This window comes from Rhizopus delemar, genomic scaffold (genome assembly GCF_000149305.1).
Source record: "Rhizopus delemar RA 99-880 supercont3.19 genomic scaffold, whole genome shotgun sequence".
Classification (NCBI taxonomy): Eukaryota; Fungi; Mucoromycota; class Mucoromycetes; order Mucorales; family Rhizopodaceae; genus Rhizopus; species Rhizopus delemar.
Window position 1 is genome coordinate 28,536 of NW_027137845.1, and position 19,211 is coordinate 47,746.

General features: G+C 37.2%; 6 protein-coding genes across 6 annotated transcripts; 3 read left to right on the plus strand and 3 right to left on the minus strand.

Moving 5' to 3' along the window:
• Nucleotides 1–466: 466 nt before the first annotated feature.
• Nucleotides 467–1,215, minus strand: RO3G_16141 (uncharacterized protein; the record flags this gene model as incomplete). The annotated part of the gene is made up of 2 exons (XM_067670725.1): nucleotides 467–473; nucleotides 629–1,215. 2 exons carry the CDS (start codon nucleotides 1,213–1,215, stop codon nucleotides 467–469), a joined length of 594 nt encoding a protein of 197 aa, XP_067526826.1.
• A 637-nt stretch (nucleotides 1,216–1,852) lies between these two features.
• RO3G_16142 (uncharacterized protein) lies at nucleotides 1,853–2,284 on the plus strand (the record flags this gene model as incomplete). The annotated part of the gene is made up of 1 exon (XM_067670726.1): nucleotides 1,853–2,284. The coding sequence occupies one exon, from the start codon at nucleotides 1,853–1,855 to the stop codon at nucleotides 2,282–2,284; it is 432 nt and encodes a 143-aa protein (XP_067526827.1).
• Nucleotides 2,285–2,644: 360 nt separating this feature from the next.
• RO3G_16143 (uncharacterized protein) lies at nucleotides 2,645–8,116 on the minus strand (the record flags this gene model as incomplete). Its single annotated transcript, XM_067670727.1, has 1 exon — nucleotides 2,645–8,116. One exon carries the CDS (start codon nucleotides 8,114–8,116, stop codon nucleotides 2,645–2,647), a length of 5,472 nt encoding a protein of 1,823 aa, XP_067526828.1.
• Nucleotides 8,117–13,683: 5,567 nt separating this feature from the next.
• On the minus strand, nucleotides 13,684–14,655 carry RO3G_16144 (uncharacterized protein; the record flags this gene model as incomplete). Its single annotated transcript, XM_067670728.1, has 1 exon — nucleotides 13,684–14,655. One exon carries the CDS (start codon nucleotides 14,653–14,655, stop codon nucleotides 13,684–13,686), a length of 972 nt encoding a protein of 323 aa, XP_067526829.1.
• A 603-nt stretch (nucleotides 14,656–15,258) lies between these two features.
• RO3G_16145 (uncharacterized protein) lies at nucleotides 15,259–16,623 on the plus strand (the record flags this gene model as incomplete). The annotated part of the gene is made up of 1 exon (XM_067670729.1): nucleotides 15,259–16,623. One exon carries the CDS (start codon nucleotides 15,259–15,261, stop codon nucleotides 16,621–16,623), a length of 1,365 nt encoding a protein of 454 aa, XP_067526830.1.
• A 236-nt stretch (nucleotides 16,624–16,859) lies between these two features.
• On the plus strand, nucleotides 16,860–17,351 carry RO3G_16146 (uncharacterized protein; the record flags this gene model as incomplete). The annotated part of the gene is made up of 2 exons (XM_067670730.1): nucleotides 16,860–16,983; nucleotides 17,023–17,351. 2 exons carry the CDS (start codon nucleotides 16,860–16,862, stop codon nucleotides 17,349–17,351), a joined length of 453 nt encoding a protein of 150 aa, XP_067526831.1.
• Nucleotides 17,352–19,211: the final 1,860 nt, after the last annotated feature.

The following is a 19,211-nucleotide window of genomic DNA, read 5'->3' on the forward strand; positions in this document are numbered from 1 at the left end:
AAACCTCAAGAGTTTAACCTATTCTAACAAGTTTGATCTACTATTAACAAGATCTGGTGGTCACTATCGACAAAACTTACATACTTAAAAACCCTAAACCGCACAACAGCAACATATTTAAGAAAATTACAGTGTTGTTGTTGCACTGTAATGAAAATGGTGTAACAGTGGTCTCTTTTTGGACGAAGTACGAAACAACTCCGACATGGATTGTTAAAATAACAAGTTATTTTAACAACCATCGTCAAAGAAATAACAATAGCCGCAAAAATAAAAAAGGTCAAAAAAAAAAAAAATAAGAAAAGCTAAAAAGAAAAAAAAAATTCATATATACAGTAGGTCAAAAAACTGCTGCAAGGAATCCATTTTTCTTGGTTTTTGTAGCGCACATCCTGTTACAATGGCACAAACTGCCTCTGTTCCCACATAGTAAATCTTCTACATGTCTTGAGAAATCCGAAAGAGTTTAAGCCCTATTGGATAAGTATTGAAGGAAGTATGAGATGCGCAATTTGAAAATTTGGAAAAACGAAAATTTGAACGGAATGAATTTATTTATTAATATTTAGTTGACCCTCCTTTTTTATTAATAACCTCTTGAATTCTTGCCGGCATGCTATCGATATACCTTTGGCAAAGATCTTTGTCAAAGCCATTCCATACTTTTTCTACTCGTTCCCAAAGCTCATCCGTATTCTTTGCTCTACGTTCGTAACAGCTGAGCTTCAACTTCAATTGATGCCATACGTGTTCTATTGGATTTAAGTCCGGACTCTGAGCTGGCCAATCGCTAATATACCGCACTTGATGATTATCTAACCAGTCTATTGTAGATTTTGCCTTGTGCTTTGGATCATTATCATGCTGAAAGTAAACGTTGGACCAGTTGAAATTGTAGTATTGCATAGTATCACGAAGCGTAGTGTCCAATATATGCTGATAAACATTCGCGTTCATGTTCCCATCGTAAATTTGACAAGCATATCCTGGTCCTTCAGAAGTTATACAGCCCCACATCATCAATTTGCCTGCTCCATGCTTGACTGTAAGTTCTAGATGATGCGGTTGAAGAGGATCATTTGGTCTTTTCCAATAATACTTACAGCCATCAGAGCCCCATACGTTGATCTTGGTTTCATCAGAAAAGACGACTTTTCGCCATTCTTCTACTGTCCAATCCTGATGCTTCTTGGCCCATTCTAATCGATGCTGCATATGAGCTTTTGTCAAAAACGGCTTCTTTTTTTTTATTGAAGAATGGAACTCCATTGATTTCAGTAAGTTAATTGCTGACTGGTATGAGATATCGTAGCCAAGTTGAACCAGCTCCCGGTGTACCTCTTTGGCAGTCTTTAAAACCCCTTCAATGACTTTTCTTTTTATTAACCGCTTCGTCACTTTGGAGACTACTGTAGGTCTACCACCTATGCTTTTTGTCCTATTTGGAAACAACCGTCTAGAGTATCTACTGACAGTTGATTCATGTACTCCAATTTCTTTAGCAATATCGTACGTTGATGTGGATCCAGTTAATGCTTGCTTGAGATCGTCTACTTTTCCTTCTGGCAGTCGTTTAGGCATGCGATTGGTAATAAGGTAAAAAAGAGAAATAATTTAAGTAAGGAAATATAAAATTTAAAATAAAGGAATTGTAAGCGCTTTTATATACTGGCAACATTCTAATCATGTCAAGAATGTGAAAAATTATGATAGCAACCGGTTGGGTCGTATTAAAATTCGTCATTTAAAACATATGTGAACAAGTAAAAAATGTCGGATGTTCATAATACTACCTTTAGCGATCTCAAATTCCACCAATAACCATTGCCCATATCCGATAATCGACGAATAAATGCACTTTCCATTGAGGTACAAACAGTCAAAATTTGGGATAGTTTGGTGCAGTACCCATGGAAAACCAGCTGTAAAACCGGAATTTTGCAATTCCTTGCAGCAGTTTTTTGACCTACTGTATGCAAATAAGTGGATGCCTAACCGGATTCGCAAGAAAGGTGGCAAACAACGCCTTGTAAGCGACATCACTCGTCGTCTAATCAAGCGAGAGGTCCTAAACGGCTCATTAAGGACTGCCAAGGAGGCCCACCTGAAGTTGGAAGAGTTGGGCTATTCTATGTCGTACCAATCCGCTATTAACGCTTTGCATTCTGTGGAGATTTTTACTGAGATAAAAAAGAAGAAGCCTTTACTCACTGCACAGCACAAGAAAGCTCGATTAGCTTGGGCTAAAAAGCTGTGGAATAGGCGTGTTATTTCTCTCGATTAATAAAAGTAATAAAATAAGTCGAAAAATCGATGAGTCTCTTGAACCTCTTTATTGAGTAAGGACGAGAGAGCGAGCCCATTCAATACAAACTACGTCTTAGAATATAATAATGTAATTTAGGGTCCGAGGTAGTACGGTATAAATTGTGTGGGCTGTTTATCGTATATAGCACTTTGGGCTATATATGATATACAGTCAAATTATTAGTTGAAGAATCTTTTGAGTGATCTCACACGACATTAAGAAAATTATTAAGGTAAATACGACATAGCCCCCTACCAGTGTGAGATTACGGTAAAAAAGTGACTTGTTTTGAAAAACACTTTTTTTTTTTTTTTTTTTTTTTTTTTTTTTTTTTTTTTATGAAGAGGAATTTCGCAATCTCTTGCTGGTACGAGTAGCAGCAACTGGCACATTTGGAGTGGAATGTCTGTGTTGTTTATCACGACGAGCTTTTTTAGACTGGCGCGATATCGAGTGAGGATATGAACGTTTAAAATTTGGGTTGGTTGAATGTGCAGCGACATCAGCCAAATTAGAATTGTCATCATCTAGGGATACAGACTTCATCATAGTGCTAATCGTACCAGATGGGTTGGTCTTTAGTACCTTAGAAGAAGAAGGAGAATTTGTGATTTTAGCGGTTTTAGGAGGAACATACTTTTGTCCCATGTTTTTCCAATATTTACGTAGAATGTCTGGATCATTAAATTTATCAGCTGTCAGCCATTCATCCCATTCACTGCTGTAGTTTTTCCAACGTACAAGGTACTCACGGTTTTTTGGAGGACCTCGGTGATTAAGAACTGCTTCAACTTCATAGCTTTGAATTTCATTGCCTTCATCATCAAGTTCAATAATCTCTTCATTGGAAATTAATTTCAGTTCAGTAGTGGTATAAGAACGAGGCATCAGGACACCAGTTTCATCACGTAAGATATAGGCATTACCTTGATTCTTACGCACAACTGTAAATGGCCCTTCATAAGCTGGAGCGAGTTGACCGGATTTAGTTGGAATACGAACCATGACATGAGAGCCAGGTGCATAATCAGCTAATCGGTGCGAATCGTTAAATTTAGCTTGTTCAAGTTCAACTTGAGCTTTCGTTTTAGCAGCAATAGCAGGAAAAACAATATCAGTCATATAGTCGATACGTTTCATTAATTCTTCATGCGACATAGGTGGTTTACCCTTGACTTCCTTAAGCTTGTCTTTATCAGATCTAAAGCCATAAGGTTCAATCATTTTGCGTGCAAACATGAGAGAAAAAGGTGTAGAATTTAAGCGTTTAGATATACGGTTATTCATTGCAAGTTGAATGGAAGGAAGGAATGCATCCCAGTCATTGCCAACACCATTCGTAGATTTAGCGAGTAATTTTTTAACAGTTTGAACAAAGCGTTCACTTAAACCATTAGCAGAAGGATGCAAAGGAGTGATAAATCGATGATCATAACCCATAGCATTAGCTAAATCTTTAGAGAGAGAATTCTTAAATTCAGTCCCATTATCACTTTGAAGTTTTGTAGGAAACCCCATTATGCAAAAGGCATCGATCAGTGCACGTAAAATTGTATCTGCTTTTTTGTCGGCCAGGGCACGAAGTATACAGAACCGTGTACAAACGTCAATGATAACCATAAAATAATTATTATTAGATATTGAAGTGGTATGCATAGGACCACCTAAGTCGATAGCGTAATGGTCACCAGGATAATAACTGTATATACTACGCAGAGGGTGATATCCCTTTTTCTCGATATTATGTTTCATGCATTCATTACATTGTCTGACAAACTTCACACAGTCAGATATTAAATTTGGCCAATGAATACCCTCATTGTGAAGACGTTTAACCATTTGCTCTGCACCGTAATGACCAACTTTGTTGTGGGCATCTGTCATTAACTCACGATGTTCAGAATCTGGGGGCACGAAATAGTCCTTGAAAACTGAATGAGCAGACTGAACATAAAAGATGTTTTTGTCGTGAAGCCGATTAAAGTCATTATACTCATTAGAGTCATTAGATTTTTTGTTAAAAGAATGGAAATTACTAGAAATGTCTAAATTCCTGTTGTAATTAACAGTGTCGTCACTATGTGTGGCTGGGTAGACGTACGGTAGTGCATCTGAAGTCGTGGGCTTGTGGTCCACTAAAACAACGTTAATAGAAATGTTATGTTTGACATGAGCTCTATGTCTTTTCTTATTATTAATATTATTGGAAGTAGCGTAATTACCACGAAAGGAAGCAATTCTTTTTCCTTCATTAAGGTCTTGTTCATGTTCAACCGGCTCCTTTGGCGGGTATAACCTAGAGAGTTTATCGGGAAGGATATTATCTAATCCTCGAACATGAACCACATTGAAATTATAGTCAAGAATAACGTCAAGCCATTTAATAAGCATACTATTGGCATTCTTTTGGGAATGAATATAGCATAAAGCTTTATGGTCAGTGTATAACGTAAATCGTGTGCCCCATATAAATTTGTGAAATTGGGTTAAGGCATAAACTACACCAAGCAATTCACGCATTGTGACACTGTAACGTTTTTCACTTCTTGATAGAGAACGAGACATAAAACCAATATATCTTTTGATTTTAGATGTTTCGCCATTAGATTGAGTCACTTCAAACTCTTGATATAAACAACAACCAGTGCCAAAATCTGAAGAATCAGTGGCTATGCAAAAAGGATGTGACATATCCGGATGTGATAAAATCAATTCGGAGGATAAGATACGTTTTATGCTGTCAAAATGCATCTGGTGTGTAGAAGTCCAAATAAAGGGACCATTAATTTTCTCATCATGAGAATGTAAAGCATCCAGAGGAGCCATTAAAAATGAAGCATTAGGTGTATGCTGTCTAAAATAATTTACAAATCCTAAGAAGCTTTGAACTTGCTTCTGAGTGGTCGGTCTCGGCCATTCATGAATGTTCGAAAGTTTACGGGTATCAATTTTCTTTCCTTCAGCGGAGATACAATAACCCAAAAGATAAACTGCTGATTTTGCGAGGTAAGTTTTTTCAAAATTAACTCTTAAATTTGCATTTGTGAGGATTTGTAAAACTTTCTTTACATGAAGGAAATGCGCATGTATGGAAGAGCTGAAAACACAGATATCGTCCACAAAACACTTCACATAAGGCAAGTCCTTAAACAAATTTAACATTATACGAGAAAATAATTGACTGATTGTAGAAATGCCAAAAGGAGCACCTCGGTACATGTATTGTAAATTATTAGGAGCAGTAAATGTAGTCTTGTGTTGATCAGGGCCAAAAACAGGGAACTGATTGAACGCTGATTTAAGGTCCAGTGTAGAAAAGACAACTGCATCAGTCATTGAGTTAAAAATGTCATTAATTAGTGGAAGTTGATGGTTATCCACAGGTAAAACCTTATTTAACATACGAGGATCTAAAACTAATCTGATTTTATCTGTCTTAGTGCCATCGAGATTTTTCTTAAACGTTACGGTCATTGGTAAATTCCATGCAGAAGGTTTTGCGGGGACAATGATACCGTCATCGAGCCAACTATTAATTATTTCCATTACTTTAGGTTGAACCGAATAAGGAATGGGATATTGTTTTACATTAGCAACATAGTTTTCAGGAGTAGGTAAATGCAAAACTGCGTCCTCTATGTTACATAACGTGTTCTTATTTAGCTTTTTGTTAGCTTCGACATAAGATTTAATAGCCAGATCAAACGTTTTTTGTTCTTTGTCAGTACCAGCGCGAGAGATGTTAGGCTCATAGGCTTTGTCAATGATAGAATCATCAATTTCTTTTTCAGTACTCTTGTGTTTAACGGCTACATTCATTAAGTGGATAGAGAGCTTTGGTAGAAGATCTATACCAATTAGAATCTTATTTTCATAAGAGAGAATATCATCATTAATGACATCAAATTTATGCGGAATTACTTGATCAACATTATCGTACTCGACATTGACGAAATGAGTTGTTTGCATTCGCGGAATCGTCGAACCATTAGCAAGGATGAGATTACCGGGAACAGGGTTGAACTCAATATTATTATCATTAGCGAATTTTTTGTTCATAACAGAGATATTAGCACCTGTATCAATGATACCGTAAGCGTTAACACCGTTAAGAGTTATTGGGGTAACAGGTGAAAAAGACACACTGTCAGAATTAAATGGATTGTCAATGTCTCCAACATGATTATTACGCAGAGCAAAAATATTAACGTCATTAATGGCCACAAAGTCAAAATGGTCAAATAAATAGGGCGAGATCAAAGATCTGTCAAACTCTTTATAAATTCTATCGTATTCGTCTTCAGAAGAAGAGTCGCAAGAGGGAGAATCAGAGCTGATATTATTATTTTGACTAGAAATAGTAGAAGAGTGAAGATTATTAGTCTCGCTCTTATTAAGGTTTTGACAGGCAGTGTTAGGCTCGAGCGTTAACTCAAGACTAGCAATAGCTTTGTCTGTATTATTTAAAGAGTTACTACTTACAGGTTTATTGTTGTGCTGATTGTTCGATTTACGTTGATCATAGCGTTTGCGTTGAGCACAATTTTCAGCATGAGCAGTGGTGTATTTGGCAGATTCACAAAAAGTACAGATACCACGACGCTTGAGATCAGCAATTTTTTCATAAAAGTCAGTGTGCTTTCTGTTGTTATTGCTGTGGTTGTTGTTACTGCTGGTGGGAAGAGTCTTGACAGTAGTAATTCTTTCATTGATGGGTGGTGAGAAAGCTGCTAATTTTCTTTTTTTATAATTTTCACTATCATCATTAGTTGGCTTCTTTACTTGTTCCCTCTGCATCTCCTTTTGGATATACAGAAGAGAGCTTTCTAGATTGGCCATATTTTTCATTAAAATAGCTTCAAAGTTGTCCCAAGACATATTTAATGGCGAGGGAGCATTACAAGGAGCATGAATACTAAGACCTGGATGTGCGGGCTCAGTCGAAGGTAAATTTTTTGTATGGTTAGTAATTATAGCCATAACAGTATCTTGAAACTTTGTTGTGTAGAGTCTTGATACAAAAAGAGAATTGAGGAGATTGCCTTCAGTGGATGAAACCTTAGCACCAATTGAAAAAAGACGAAAGTGATGTAAAGCATCAGCGAAGGATTGATCAGGCCTTTGCTTGAAGTTAAGGAGTAGCTTCATCCATGCTTGAGGTGTGGTTTGAGAGGCAAGGTCAAACTTTTCTTGTAAAAGGGCCTTAGCATCATCCCAGGTAACTTTTCTTTTTAATTCAACAACAGGCTTTTTGACATAGCGGCAAAACCAATCGAAGTGGAGATTATTGTCGCAAGATTCAAAGCAGATTTCCAAGTTTGATAACCAATGATCTTGAATTGAGACATTATGATCCCTGAAAGCTCTTTCGAACTCTCTCAAGAACATTTCTAAAGATGGCTCATTAGTGGCATTGTTATTATTTTTGTTACCCGAATGCTGAGTGAGTTGATACATCGCACTTGCAGTTGGGTTGACATTAAACTTGGGAAGTTCTTTGCTGGGAATATACTTATTATTAATGTGACGTGAGACAGGAGTCTCTTTCATCGCACTATTAAGGGAAATAATATTCACTTGATCAGCTATTAACTTATCAAAACGTTCTAAGGACTTTGTAGCGAAGGCCAATTTTTTATCATTGGACTCCAATCCGTCGAAATTGTTTTGCATTACGAATTGAATATTTTGGTCATTGATGCTGTCAATAATTTTCAACATGGCAGCTTTTTGACTACGAAGTTTATTAATAAAATCCTCAGGTGAGAGGGTTTCAGCGTTGTTGTTGGATGAAGACGCTTCGGTCATGGGAGTGTCTTCTTCGATTGTTGGATGGATCATATTATCGCTGGATGAGATGGATATCTTGTCCAACGAGGTGGCAACTTCATCTGGAGATGAGCGTGCTGGCGGCGGTTGTGGGTTAGGTTCGACGTCAGAATTCATCGAAAAAAATGTGGAATAGGCGTGTTATTTCTCTCGATTAATAAAAGTAATAAAATAAGTCGAAAAATCGATGAGTCTCTTGAACCTCTTTATTGAGTAAGGACGAGAGAGCGAGCCCATTCAATACAAACTACGTCTTAGAATATAATAATGTAATTTAGGGTCCGAGGTAGTACGGTATAAATTGTGTGGGCTGTTTATCGTATATACAGTAGGTCAAAAAACTGCTGCAAGGAATCCATTTTTCTTGGTTTTTATAGCGCATATCCTGTTACAATGGTACAAACTGCCTCTGTTCCCACATAGTAAACCTTCTACATGTCTTGAAAAATCCGAAAGAGTTTATGCCCTATTGGATAAGTATTGAAGGAAGTATGAGGCGCGCAATTTGAAAATTTGAAAAAATGAAAATTTCAACGGAATGAATTTATTTATTAATATTTGGTTGGTCCTCTTTTTCTATTAATAATCTCTTGAGTTCTTTCCGAAATATTATCTACATGTCTTTGACAAAGTTATTTATTGAAGTCAATTCATATTTCCTCAACTCGTTCCCAAAGCACATCCGTGTTCTTTGCTCTCTGTTCGTAATAGTTGAGTTTCAACTTCAATTGATGCCATACGTGCTCGATTGAATTTAAGTCGTGGCTCCGAGTTGGTCAATCGTTAATATAGCTCTCTTGGCTACTACATAACTAGGCCATTGTAAATTATTCCTTGTGCTTTGGGTCATTGTCATGCTAAAAGTAAATGTTGGACCAGTCGATATTGTAGTACTTCATCGTATCACGAAGCGTAGTGTTCAAAATATGCTGGTAAACACCCGAGTACAACTTTCCATCGTAAATCTAGCAAGCATATCCTGGTCCTTCAGAGGTTATACAACACTAGGACATCAATTTGCTAGCTTCATGGTGGATTACAAAATCCAGGTCATGATGTTGAAAAAGGTCACTTGGCCTTTTCCGATAGTGATCATCACCATCAAAGCCCTATACGTTGATCTTGGTTTCATTAAAGTAAACGATTTGTTGTCAGTCAACCATTGCCCAGTCCTGATGCTCCTTTTTCCATTCTAACTGATGCTACGTATGCACGTTTGTCTGAAATGGCTACTTTTTTTCTATCAGAAAATGGAACTCCATTAATTTCAGTACGTTAATCTCTGACTAGTATGAGATATCGTAGCCAAATCCAACTGGCTCCCGGTATACCTCTTTGGAAGTCTTTAGAACCCCTTCAATGACTTTTCTTTTGATTAGCCGCTTCGTCACTTTGGAGACTAATGTAGGTCTATCACCTGTGCTCACTGTCCTACTTCAAAACAACGTTATAAAGTATCTACTAACAGTTGATTCATGTAATCCAGTCTCCTTAGCAATATCATACTTTGATGTGGATCCGGTTAATGTCTGTTTGAGATCGTTTACTTTCTCTTCTGACAGTCATATATGCATGCAATTGGTGAGAGGGTAAAAAAGAGAAATAATTTAAGTAAGGAAATATAAAATTTAAAATAAAGGAATTGTAAGCGCTTTTATATACTGGCATCATTCTAATCATGTCAAGAATGTGAAAAATTATGATAGCAACCGGTTGGGTCGTATTAAAATTCGTCATTTCAAACATATCTGAACAAGTAAAAAATGTCGGATGTTCATAATACTACCTTTAGCGATCTCAAATTCCACCAATAACCATTGCCCATATCCGATAATCGACGAATAAATACACTTTCTATTGAGGTACAAACAGTCAAGGTTTGAGATAGTTTGGTGCAGTACCCATGGACAACCAGCTGTAAAACCTGAATTTTGCAATTCCTTGCAGCAGTTTTTTGACCTACTGTAGCACTTTGGGCTATATATGATATACAGTCAAATTATTAGTTGAAGAATCTTTTGAGTGATCTCACACGACATTAAGAAAATTATTAAGGTAAATACGACAAAAGCATCAGTATTGGACCATTCACGACTGGCGACGTGTCATCTTCTCGGATGAAACCATGTTAAGGATACATAAGATTATAGTCACTTTATGTTAGTAAAAGGAATCGGATATGATCCTGAATAGTATGTTGACATAACTTGGAATCATTTATAACATTATTCCCAGAACAGATCAATAAAAGACTTTGATTAGATTTTTATATTAAGCTTTATTCATATTAACTTCACATAGTCAAACAATATGGCATGGTTGTAATATAGTTTATTGATGATATGAGCATGTTGAATAAGGAATGACAATTACTTACCGGATCATCATTAAGTCATGTAAACCTTTATCCTAACTGAGATATTATTATTAGCCGTAATATCCAATCACGGAACTGGAGGATTTTATATTCATCCGTACCGTCTCCTAAATAGTCCTACGCCCAGAGCTACCTGAAACCATCCCAATAGCATAATTGACAATACAAGCTAGGAACAGGCTAAACTAATAATTAGAAATAGTAATCATCTATTCTGTCAAATTGATCATAAATCTGTCCTAATTCTTTATCCGTATCATGTCTATAAATACTCTCACTTTTTACATGTAGAATTAATGATATTCAATCTTAGTTATCTTAACTTAATAAAGAGATACCAAGTTCTAACAGTATTTCTTTATCTTTGTTGTTATACTACTTTTACCTAAAACCCCCTATCCTAAACAAACCAAATTTAATATTTGGGGCTCGGATGGCTGTAAATACTACTGGAAGCGTAAAGGAGACCGTCTTCAGCCTCATCACATTGAAGTTGCAGTGAAGCATGGTGGTGGTGGTATCATGTTGTGGGGCTGTATAACCAGTGAGGGACCCGGGTATGCATGTCAGATATATGATGGCACCATGAATTCAGAGGTGTACCAAGAAATCCTTGGTACAAGCCTTAAAGACACACTCGGGTACTATGGCCTAGATTGGAAATCATCCATTTTTCAGCATGACAACGACCCAAAACACCAATCAAAGTCAACAAAACAGTATATGGAAGATAACAGCATGTGTTATATTGATGACTGGCCATCCCAAAGTCCTGATTCGAATTCAATCGAGCATATATGGCACCATCTTAAGCTGAAGCTAAGTACGTACGAAAATAGAGCAAAAAGCATGCACGAACTGTGGCAGAGAGTGGGAAAAGAGTGGAATTCCTTTACTAAGGATCAATGCTTGAAGTATATTGGCAGTATGCCAGAAAGAATACAAGCTGTCATTGCTGAAAAGGGCGGATCAACTAGATATTAATAAAGTCAAAATACAGTAGGCCAAAAAACTGCTGCAAGGAATTGCAAAATTCATGTTTTACAGCTGCTTGTCCATGGATACTGCACCAAACTATCTCAAACTTTGACTGTTTGTACCTCAATAGAAAGTGCGTTTATTCGTCGATTATCGGATATGGGCAATGTTTATTGGTGGAATTTGATACTGCTAAAGGTAGTATTTTAAACATCCGGTATTTTTTACTTGTTTACATATGTTTGAAATAATGAATTTTAATACAACCCAACCGGTTGCCATCACAATTTTTCTCACTTTTGACGTGATTAGAATGTTATCTGTATTTAAGAGTGCTTACAATTCCTTTATTTTAAATTTTATATTCCCTTGTTTAAATTATTTCTCGTTTTTAGCCTCTCGTCAATTGCATGCATAAATCACTGTTAGAGGAGAAAGTAAACGATCTCAAACAGACATTAACCGGATCCACATCAAAATATGATATTGCTAAGGAGACTGGATTACATGAATCAACTGTTAGTAGATACTTTATAACGTTGTTTTCAAGTAGGACAGTGAGCACAGGTGATAGACCTGCAGTAGTCTCCAAAGTGACGAAGCGGTTAATCAAAAGAAAAGTCATTGAACGGGTTTTAAAGACTTCCAAAGAGGTATACCGGGAGCCTGTTGGATTTGGCTACGATATCTCGTACCAGTCAGAAATTAACGTACTGAAATCAATGGAGTTCCATTTTCTGATAGAAAAAAAGGAGCCATTTCAGACAAAAGTGCATACGTAGCATCAGTTGAAATGGAACAAGGAGCATCAGGATTGGGCAATGGTTGACTGACAACAAATCGTTTACTTTAATGAAACCAAGATCAACGTATAGGGCTTTGATGATGATGATCACTATCGGAAAAGACCAAGTGACCTTTTTCAACATCATGACCTGGATTTTGTAATCCAGCATGAAGCTAGCAAATTGATGCTCTGGTGTTGTATAACCTCTGAATGACCAGGATATGCTTGCTAAATTTACGATGGAAACTTGAACTCGGGTGTTTACCAGCATATTTTGAACACTACGCTTCGTGATACTATGAAGTACTACAATTTCGACTGGTCCAACATTTAATTTTAGCATGACAATGACCCAAAGCACAAGGCATAATTTACAATGGCCTAGTTATGTAGTAACCAAGAGAGCTATATTAACGATTGGCCAGCTCAGAGCCCGGACTTAAATTCAATCGAGCACGTATGGCATCCATTGAAGTTGTAGCTCAATTATTACGAACGTAGAGCAAAGAACACAGATGTGCTTTGGGAACGAGTTGATGAAATATGAATTGACTTCGATAAATAACTTTGCCAAAGGCATGTAGATAACATTTTGAGAAGAACTCAAGAGATTATTAATAGAAAAGGAGGTTCAACTAAATATTAATAAATAAATTCATTCCGTTCAAATTTTCGTTTTTCCAAATTTTCAAATTGCGCATCTCATACTTCCTTCAATACTTATCCAATAGGGCTTAAACTCTTTCGGATTTTTCAAGACATGTAGAAGATTTACTATGTGGGAACAGAGGCAGTTTGTACCATTGTAACAGGATGTGCGCTACAAAAACCAAGAAAAATGGATTCCTTGCAGCAGTTTTTTGACCTACTGTACCTCACAAATAGACCGAGGTTAAGTATCTGTCTCCTAATAGATCTCAGCTAATGATCTGAGTTTAAAATTTTGGTACACAGTAGCATACATATGGATGACTTTATATTTCAAATTTGAAATGATTGAGCCAATTTCTCATGGAATTACATCAAAAATAAGTAAAAATCATCATACGTTTGTGAGGTATTTTGACCCACTGTATACTTTTTGAATGTCTGGGTCTTTACCGCTATTTCAATTGATCGGTTAAAAGAATGATATGGAATATAAGGAAGGATAGTGGATAATCAATAGCCGCTGTCTACTTGACGAATCAAGGGACAATGAAGTAATTAAACTATTGATCTAACGATAATTATAGAATAGGATTGAACTGCCGTTGTTGTAATCAGGTTCCGATATAGTCTTTTAGAACGCTGGTAGGACAACAGGGCAAGATTGGCTATTGCAGAATTCTCACGTTTATTAATAGAGATCTGGTTAGACTATAATTCTGTAGTATCCAAGTTTATCCATGAATGTTCACTTTATTAGTTGTGTGGATACAACAGCTGCATATCACTTTCAGTAAAAGAGTTCCACTCTTTATCGATTCTTTTCCAGAGATCGTCTATGCTTCTTGGTGTGGTATCGTATTGAGACAGTTTTGACTTTAACTGTCGCCAAACATGTTCAATAGGATTTAGATCGGGACTTTGTGGCGGCCAATCTTTTAATACCGATATCCCATTATCAGATAACCAGTTAGTGGTATGCCTTGACTTGTGCTTTGGGTCATTGTCATGTTGAAACAAAACATTACAGTGTTTCAAACCATAATATGCTAGGCTTTCTTGATACGTAGTAGACAAAATATGGGTGTATAATTTTGAATTCATTGTGCCATCATATACTCGACAAGCATATCCTGGTCCTCGAGATGTAATACAGCCCCAAAGCATAACAGATCCGCCGCCATGCTTCATTGTTTGATTAACATGAAAGGATCGCCAAGGTTGATCGACTTGCTTCCAATAGTAGCGTATACCATCGGCACCCCAAACATTGATTTTGGTCTCATCGCTGAAGATCACAGACTTCCAGTCCTCCACAGTCCATGATGCTTTGTCGCGACACCACTTCAATCGCTTTTTCTGGTTTGTATAGCTGATGAAAGGCTTGTACTTCTTAATTCCAGACTTGAAGCCTATCTTTCTAAGAAGCCTTCTGACCGACCGTTTGCTAATACTGTATCCTAAGGACCTCAAAAAGAGCTGAGCATCAGAAGCTGTGCGTAAGAGTCCTTGTCGAAACTTTAGACGGATGATTGCATTAGTTATTTTTTTAACTACGACCGGTCGACCACCACGGTTACGAGCCTTGATGTTCTTTTCTTCCTTTCTTATCCTGTTGATCGTCCATTTAGAGACTCCTGTTGTTCTAGAAATATCCATTGTCGTACGACCAGAGCGTATTCCAGATTTCACAGCTTCTCTTTTATCATTGCTGATTTTTTTGGGCATTGAGTGCTGGTACTTTGTTAAAATGGATAGGGTAAAAATAAGAAGTGAAATTCATAGAGAGATACAAATTAGGCAAGGGTTTATATATTTTTTAAAAGCTATTGGAATGCACTAGTGTATTATAAAATTTTACAGCAAACTAGAAAGAAATGGGTAGATTTGAAAGAAGGCTAGACAAGTACTACATTTTTGGCGAAAATTGAAATATTCAAAAAATCACTAAAAATGACCTTATTCCTGAAGGATGTCCGGCACAGTTCCGGTTTACCTAGCATAATGCATATTTTAGACTGCCTTTCAGATGGTATATGCCACAAATGTCGCAGACATATAGCGGAGATGCAATGCTGATTTTAATTTTTGTGCACCAGTTTTGTCCGCTACTGTATATACCCATTGTCACAAGATGAACTCAAAGCTCTATCTATCTACTTGAAAGAGAATTTATCTTCTGGGTTCATACGCCCTTCCACTAGCCCTGCTGCTGCCCCAATCCTTTTTGTGAAAAAGAAAGATGGTTCATTGCGTCTCTGTGTTGATTACCGCGGTCTTAATAAAATCACTGTCAAGAATCGGTACCCTCTCCCACTAATAAATGAGCTCATGGATCGTCTCTCAACTGCTAAAGTCTACACTAAGCTTGATATCCGTAATGCTTATCATCGTATTCGCATCGCTGAGGGTGATGAATGGAAAACTGCATTCAGAACACAATATGGCCTATTTGAATATACTGTGATGCCATTTGGTCTAACCAACGCCCCCGCATCTTTTCAAGGCTTAATCAATGATACTCTTCGTGAATTTTTGGATCTTTTTGTAGTTGTATATCTCGACGATATCCTTATTTATAGCGAAAATCTTACTGATCACTACAATCATGTCAATCTTGTACTTGAAAAACTTCGGGGTGCTGGGTTGTATGCTAAAGCTGAGAAATGCGAATTTGATGTTACTGAAGTAGAATTCCTTGGTTTCAAAATCAGTCCGAAAGGTATATTCATGGATCAGTCGAAGGTTTCAGCAATTACCAACTGGTCTACTCCCAGGTCAGTTCATGACATACAAGTTTTTCTTGGCTTCTCCAACTTTTTTCGGCGTTTCATCCAAGACTATTCAAAATTGACCGTACCCATGACAGCTCTCACCAAAAAAAATGTTCCTTTTGTTTGGTCCACTGAAGCTGATCAATCTTTTCAACAATTGAAAACAGCTTTCACTTCCGCCCCAATCTTGCACCATTTCGATCCATCCTCCAAAATCATTATTGAAACTGATGCGTCGGATTTTGCAATTGCTGGTGTCCTTAGTCAATATGGCTCTGATAGTTTACTCCATCCTGTTGCATTTTACAGTCGCAAACTCAATACCACTGAAGTCAACTACGACATCTACGATAAAGAGCTATTGGCTATCATCGAATGTTTCAAAACTTGGCGCCATTACCTGCAAGGTGCATCTCATCAAATCACTGTATACACTGATCACAAAAACCTTGAATACTTTGCTACCACCAAGTCTTTAAATCGACGCCAAGCACGATGGTCAATCTTCATGAGTTCCTTTGACTTCTTTATCACATATCGTCCTGGCACCAAAAATCCCAAAGCCGATGCCCTCTCTCGCCGTTCAGACATGGCTTTTCAAGGGGAGGTTAACCTGAAGCAACCGAATCAGCGCCTGTTCCATCCTGAACAAGTAGTCCTGTCGGCTACATTTGAGGTTGCTCCAGATAGTGATATTTGCTCAAAAATTCATGAACTCTCCAAATTGGAGTCAAAATTATCAAAGCTGGTTGATTTTATCAAGAATCCGAGCACTATCCCATCCAAGCTGCGAAAAAGGTTAAGTCGCTATACTATTGACCCCCAGTCGAATCTCCTTTTATTTGACAACCTTACAGTGACTCCCAAAACTGTCCCAATGTTTTGTAATTTTGTCTTTTACCGTCAATTGTGCGATTACTGATTGCGTAAAGTATGCCTTGTTGTACCTCATTTGAAAGCTGTGGCGGTGTAGATGTACGTGGTACAGACTGCTTCTCAAGTTATGTAGCACAGACGGAGATAATAAATGTAAAAAATGACCGGTGCATTGGGACAGTTTTGGGAGCATATTGAAAAAATCAGAATATCTACAAAATATCCATCAACAACTTGCATACAATCACCAAACTGAATGTATTAGCGCCGCAAACGTATCCGATGTCCCAATTAACATCTGCGGAAATTTTAAACTCCTACTCGGCTATAACTCGCTCATTAAATCTCAACGTGAAACAAGTCCCAGAAGATGTGGTATTTCAAGCTATTACTTTCCTTAAACAAGGTAAGTCGATTCGGGAGATAGAAGAATTGACGGGTTTAGGTAAGAGTACGATTAGAAGACTCCGAAGAACCCATTGCTCTAGTGTTATGAGGCCGAACGGGGGTCGATCTAAGGTATTGTCTGCAGCTGATGAACATTACTATGTACGCCAGCTCACCAAAAATTGTGTTCCGAGTGCTGTGAAGGTTACCAAATGTCTTGAAAACGATATTGGAAAGAACGTAGGTGTTGAAAGAGCTCATAAAGTCCTTCGAAAGTCAGTCTTAGGCGCGATTGAGAAGCCAAAGAAGCCATTACTCAGTGCAAAGAATATCCGCAACAAACTTTCTTGGTGTATTGCTCACAGTAACTCGACAGTAGATGACTAGGAACGCGTTATTTGACCAGACGAGACAAAAATAAATAGATTTAATTTGAATGGACACACCTAGGCTTGGATTCGATCAGGGGAAAGCCTCAAACGCCATCACGTGAAGATTGCTGTTAAACACGATGGATGCAATACCATGCTGTGGAATGTCATTACCTATGCTGGAGTCGGTTAGATGTGCAAAACCAATGGTAATATGGACAAAGCAATGTACAAAGAGACCTTGGAAGGTAAGTTGGAGTGTACGATTGAATATGGTGTCGATAAAGTAGGCTTCGAACGTCATCAGGTGATTTGCCAGCATGACAACGACCCTAAGCATACTCCGAAAGTAGTAAAGTAGTACCTTCAAAAACGATTTTATAATGTTTTACAATGGCCTGAACAATCTTCTGGCTTAAAGACTACGGAAAACATGTCATCATTGGTGAAAAGGAGGCTTAATGACTATGAAACTGTACTAAAATTCATGAATGAGCTTTATGAACGTATAATCAAGTTTTATACGAGCTTATAATGCCGGAAGAGTGATAAAAAGTTACAGGAATTATGCCACAACGTATACGTAAGTATATTTAGAACAAAGGACGTTGGTCAAACTATTAATAATAATAAATAAAGAAATTGTGATTTTTTCAATATGCTCCCAAAACTGTCCCAATGCACCGGTCATTTTTTACATTTATTATCTCCGTCTGTGCTACATAACTTGAGAAGCAGTCTGTACCACGTACATCTACACCGCCACAGCTTTCAAATGAGGTACAACAAGGCATACTTTACGCAATCAGTAATCGCACAATTGACGGTAAAAGACAAAATTACAAAACATTGGGACAGTTTTGGGAGGCACTGTATTTCGCCTTCATGGTCTACCCAAAGATATCGTCAGTGATCGTGGCTCCCTATTCACATCCAATTTTTGGAAATCTCTACTCTCGCTCTTAAAAATCAAGCCCAACATGTCGACAGCTTTTCATCCTCAAACTGATGGTCAAACCGGACGCACCAACTCGATCCTTGAGCAATATCTTCGAGTTTATCTCAACTATCAACAGGACGACTGGATCTCACTGCTTCCTCTAGCTGAATTCAGCTATAATAATTCTATTCAGTCCAGCACTCGACATTCTCCTTTTATGGCTAACTATGTGCTTAGGATAGGGGGTTTTAGGTAAAAGTAGTATAACAACAAAGATAAAGAAATACTGTTAGAACTTGGTATCTCTTTATTAAGTTAAGATAACTAAGATTGAATATGATTAATTCTACATGTAAAAAGTGAGAGTATTTATAGACATGGTACGGATAAAGAATTAGGACAGATTTATGATCAATTCGACAGAATAGATGATTACTATTTCTAATTATTAGTTTAGCCTGTTCCTAGCTTGTATTGTCAATTATGCTATTGGGATGGTTTCAGATAACTCTGGATGTAGGACTATTTAGGAGACGGTACGGATGAATATAAAATCCTCTAGTTCCGTGATTGGATATTATGGCTAATAATAATATCTCAGTTAGGATAAATGTTTGCGTGACTTAATGATGATCCGGTAAATAATTGTCATTCCTTATTCAACATGCTCATATTATCAATAAACTATATTACAACCACGCCATACATTTGACTGTGTGAAGTTAATATGAATAAAGCCTAATATAAAAATCTAATCAAAGTCTTTTATTGATCTGTGCTGGGAATAATGTTATAAATGATTCCAAAGTTATGTCAACATATTATTTAGGATCATATGAGATTCCTTTTACTAAAATAAAGTGACTATAATCTTATGTATCCTTAACACTATGGATTCCATCCTCGCTTTACTTTCACACCTCAAAGTACGAATCC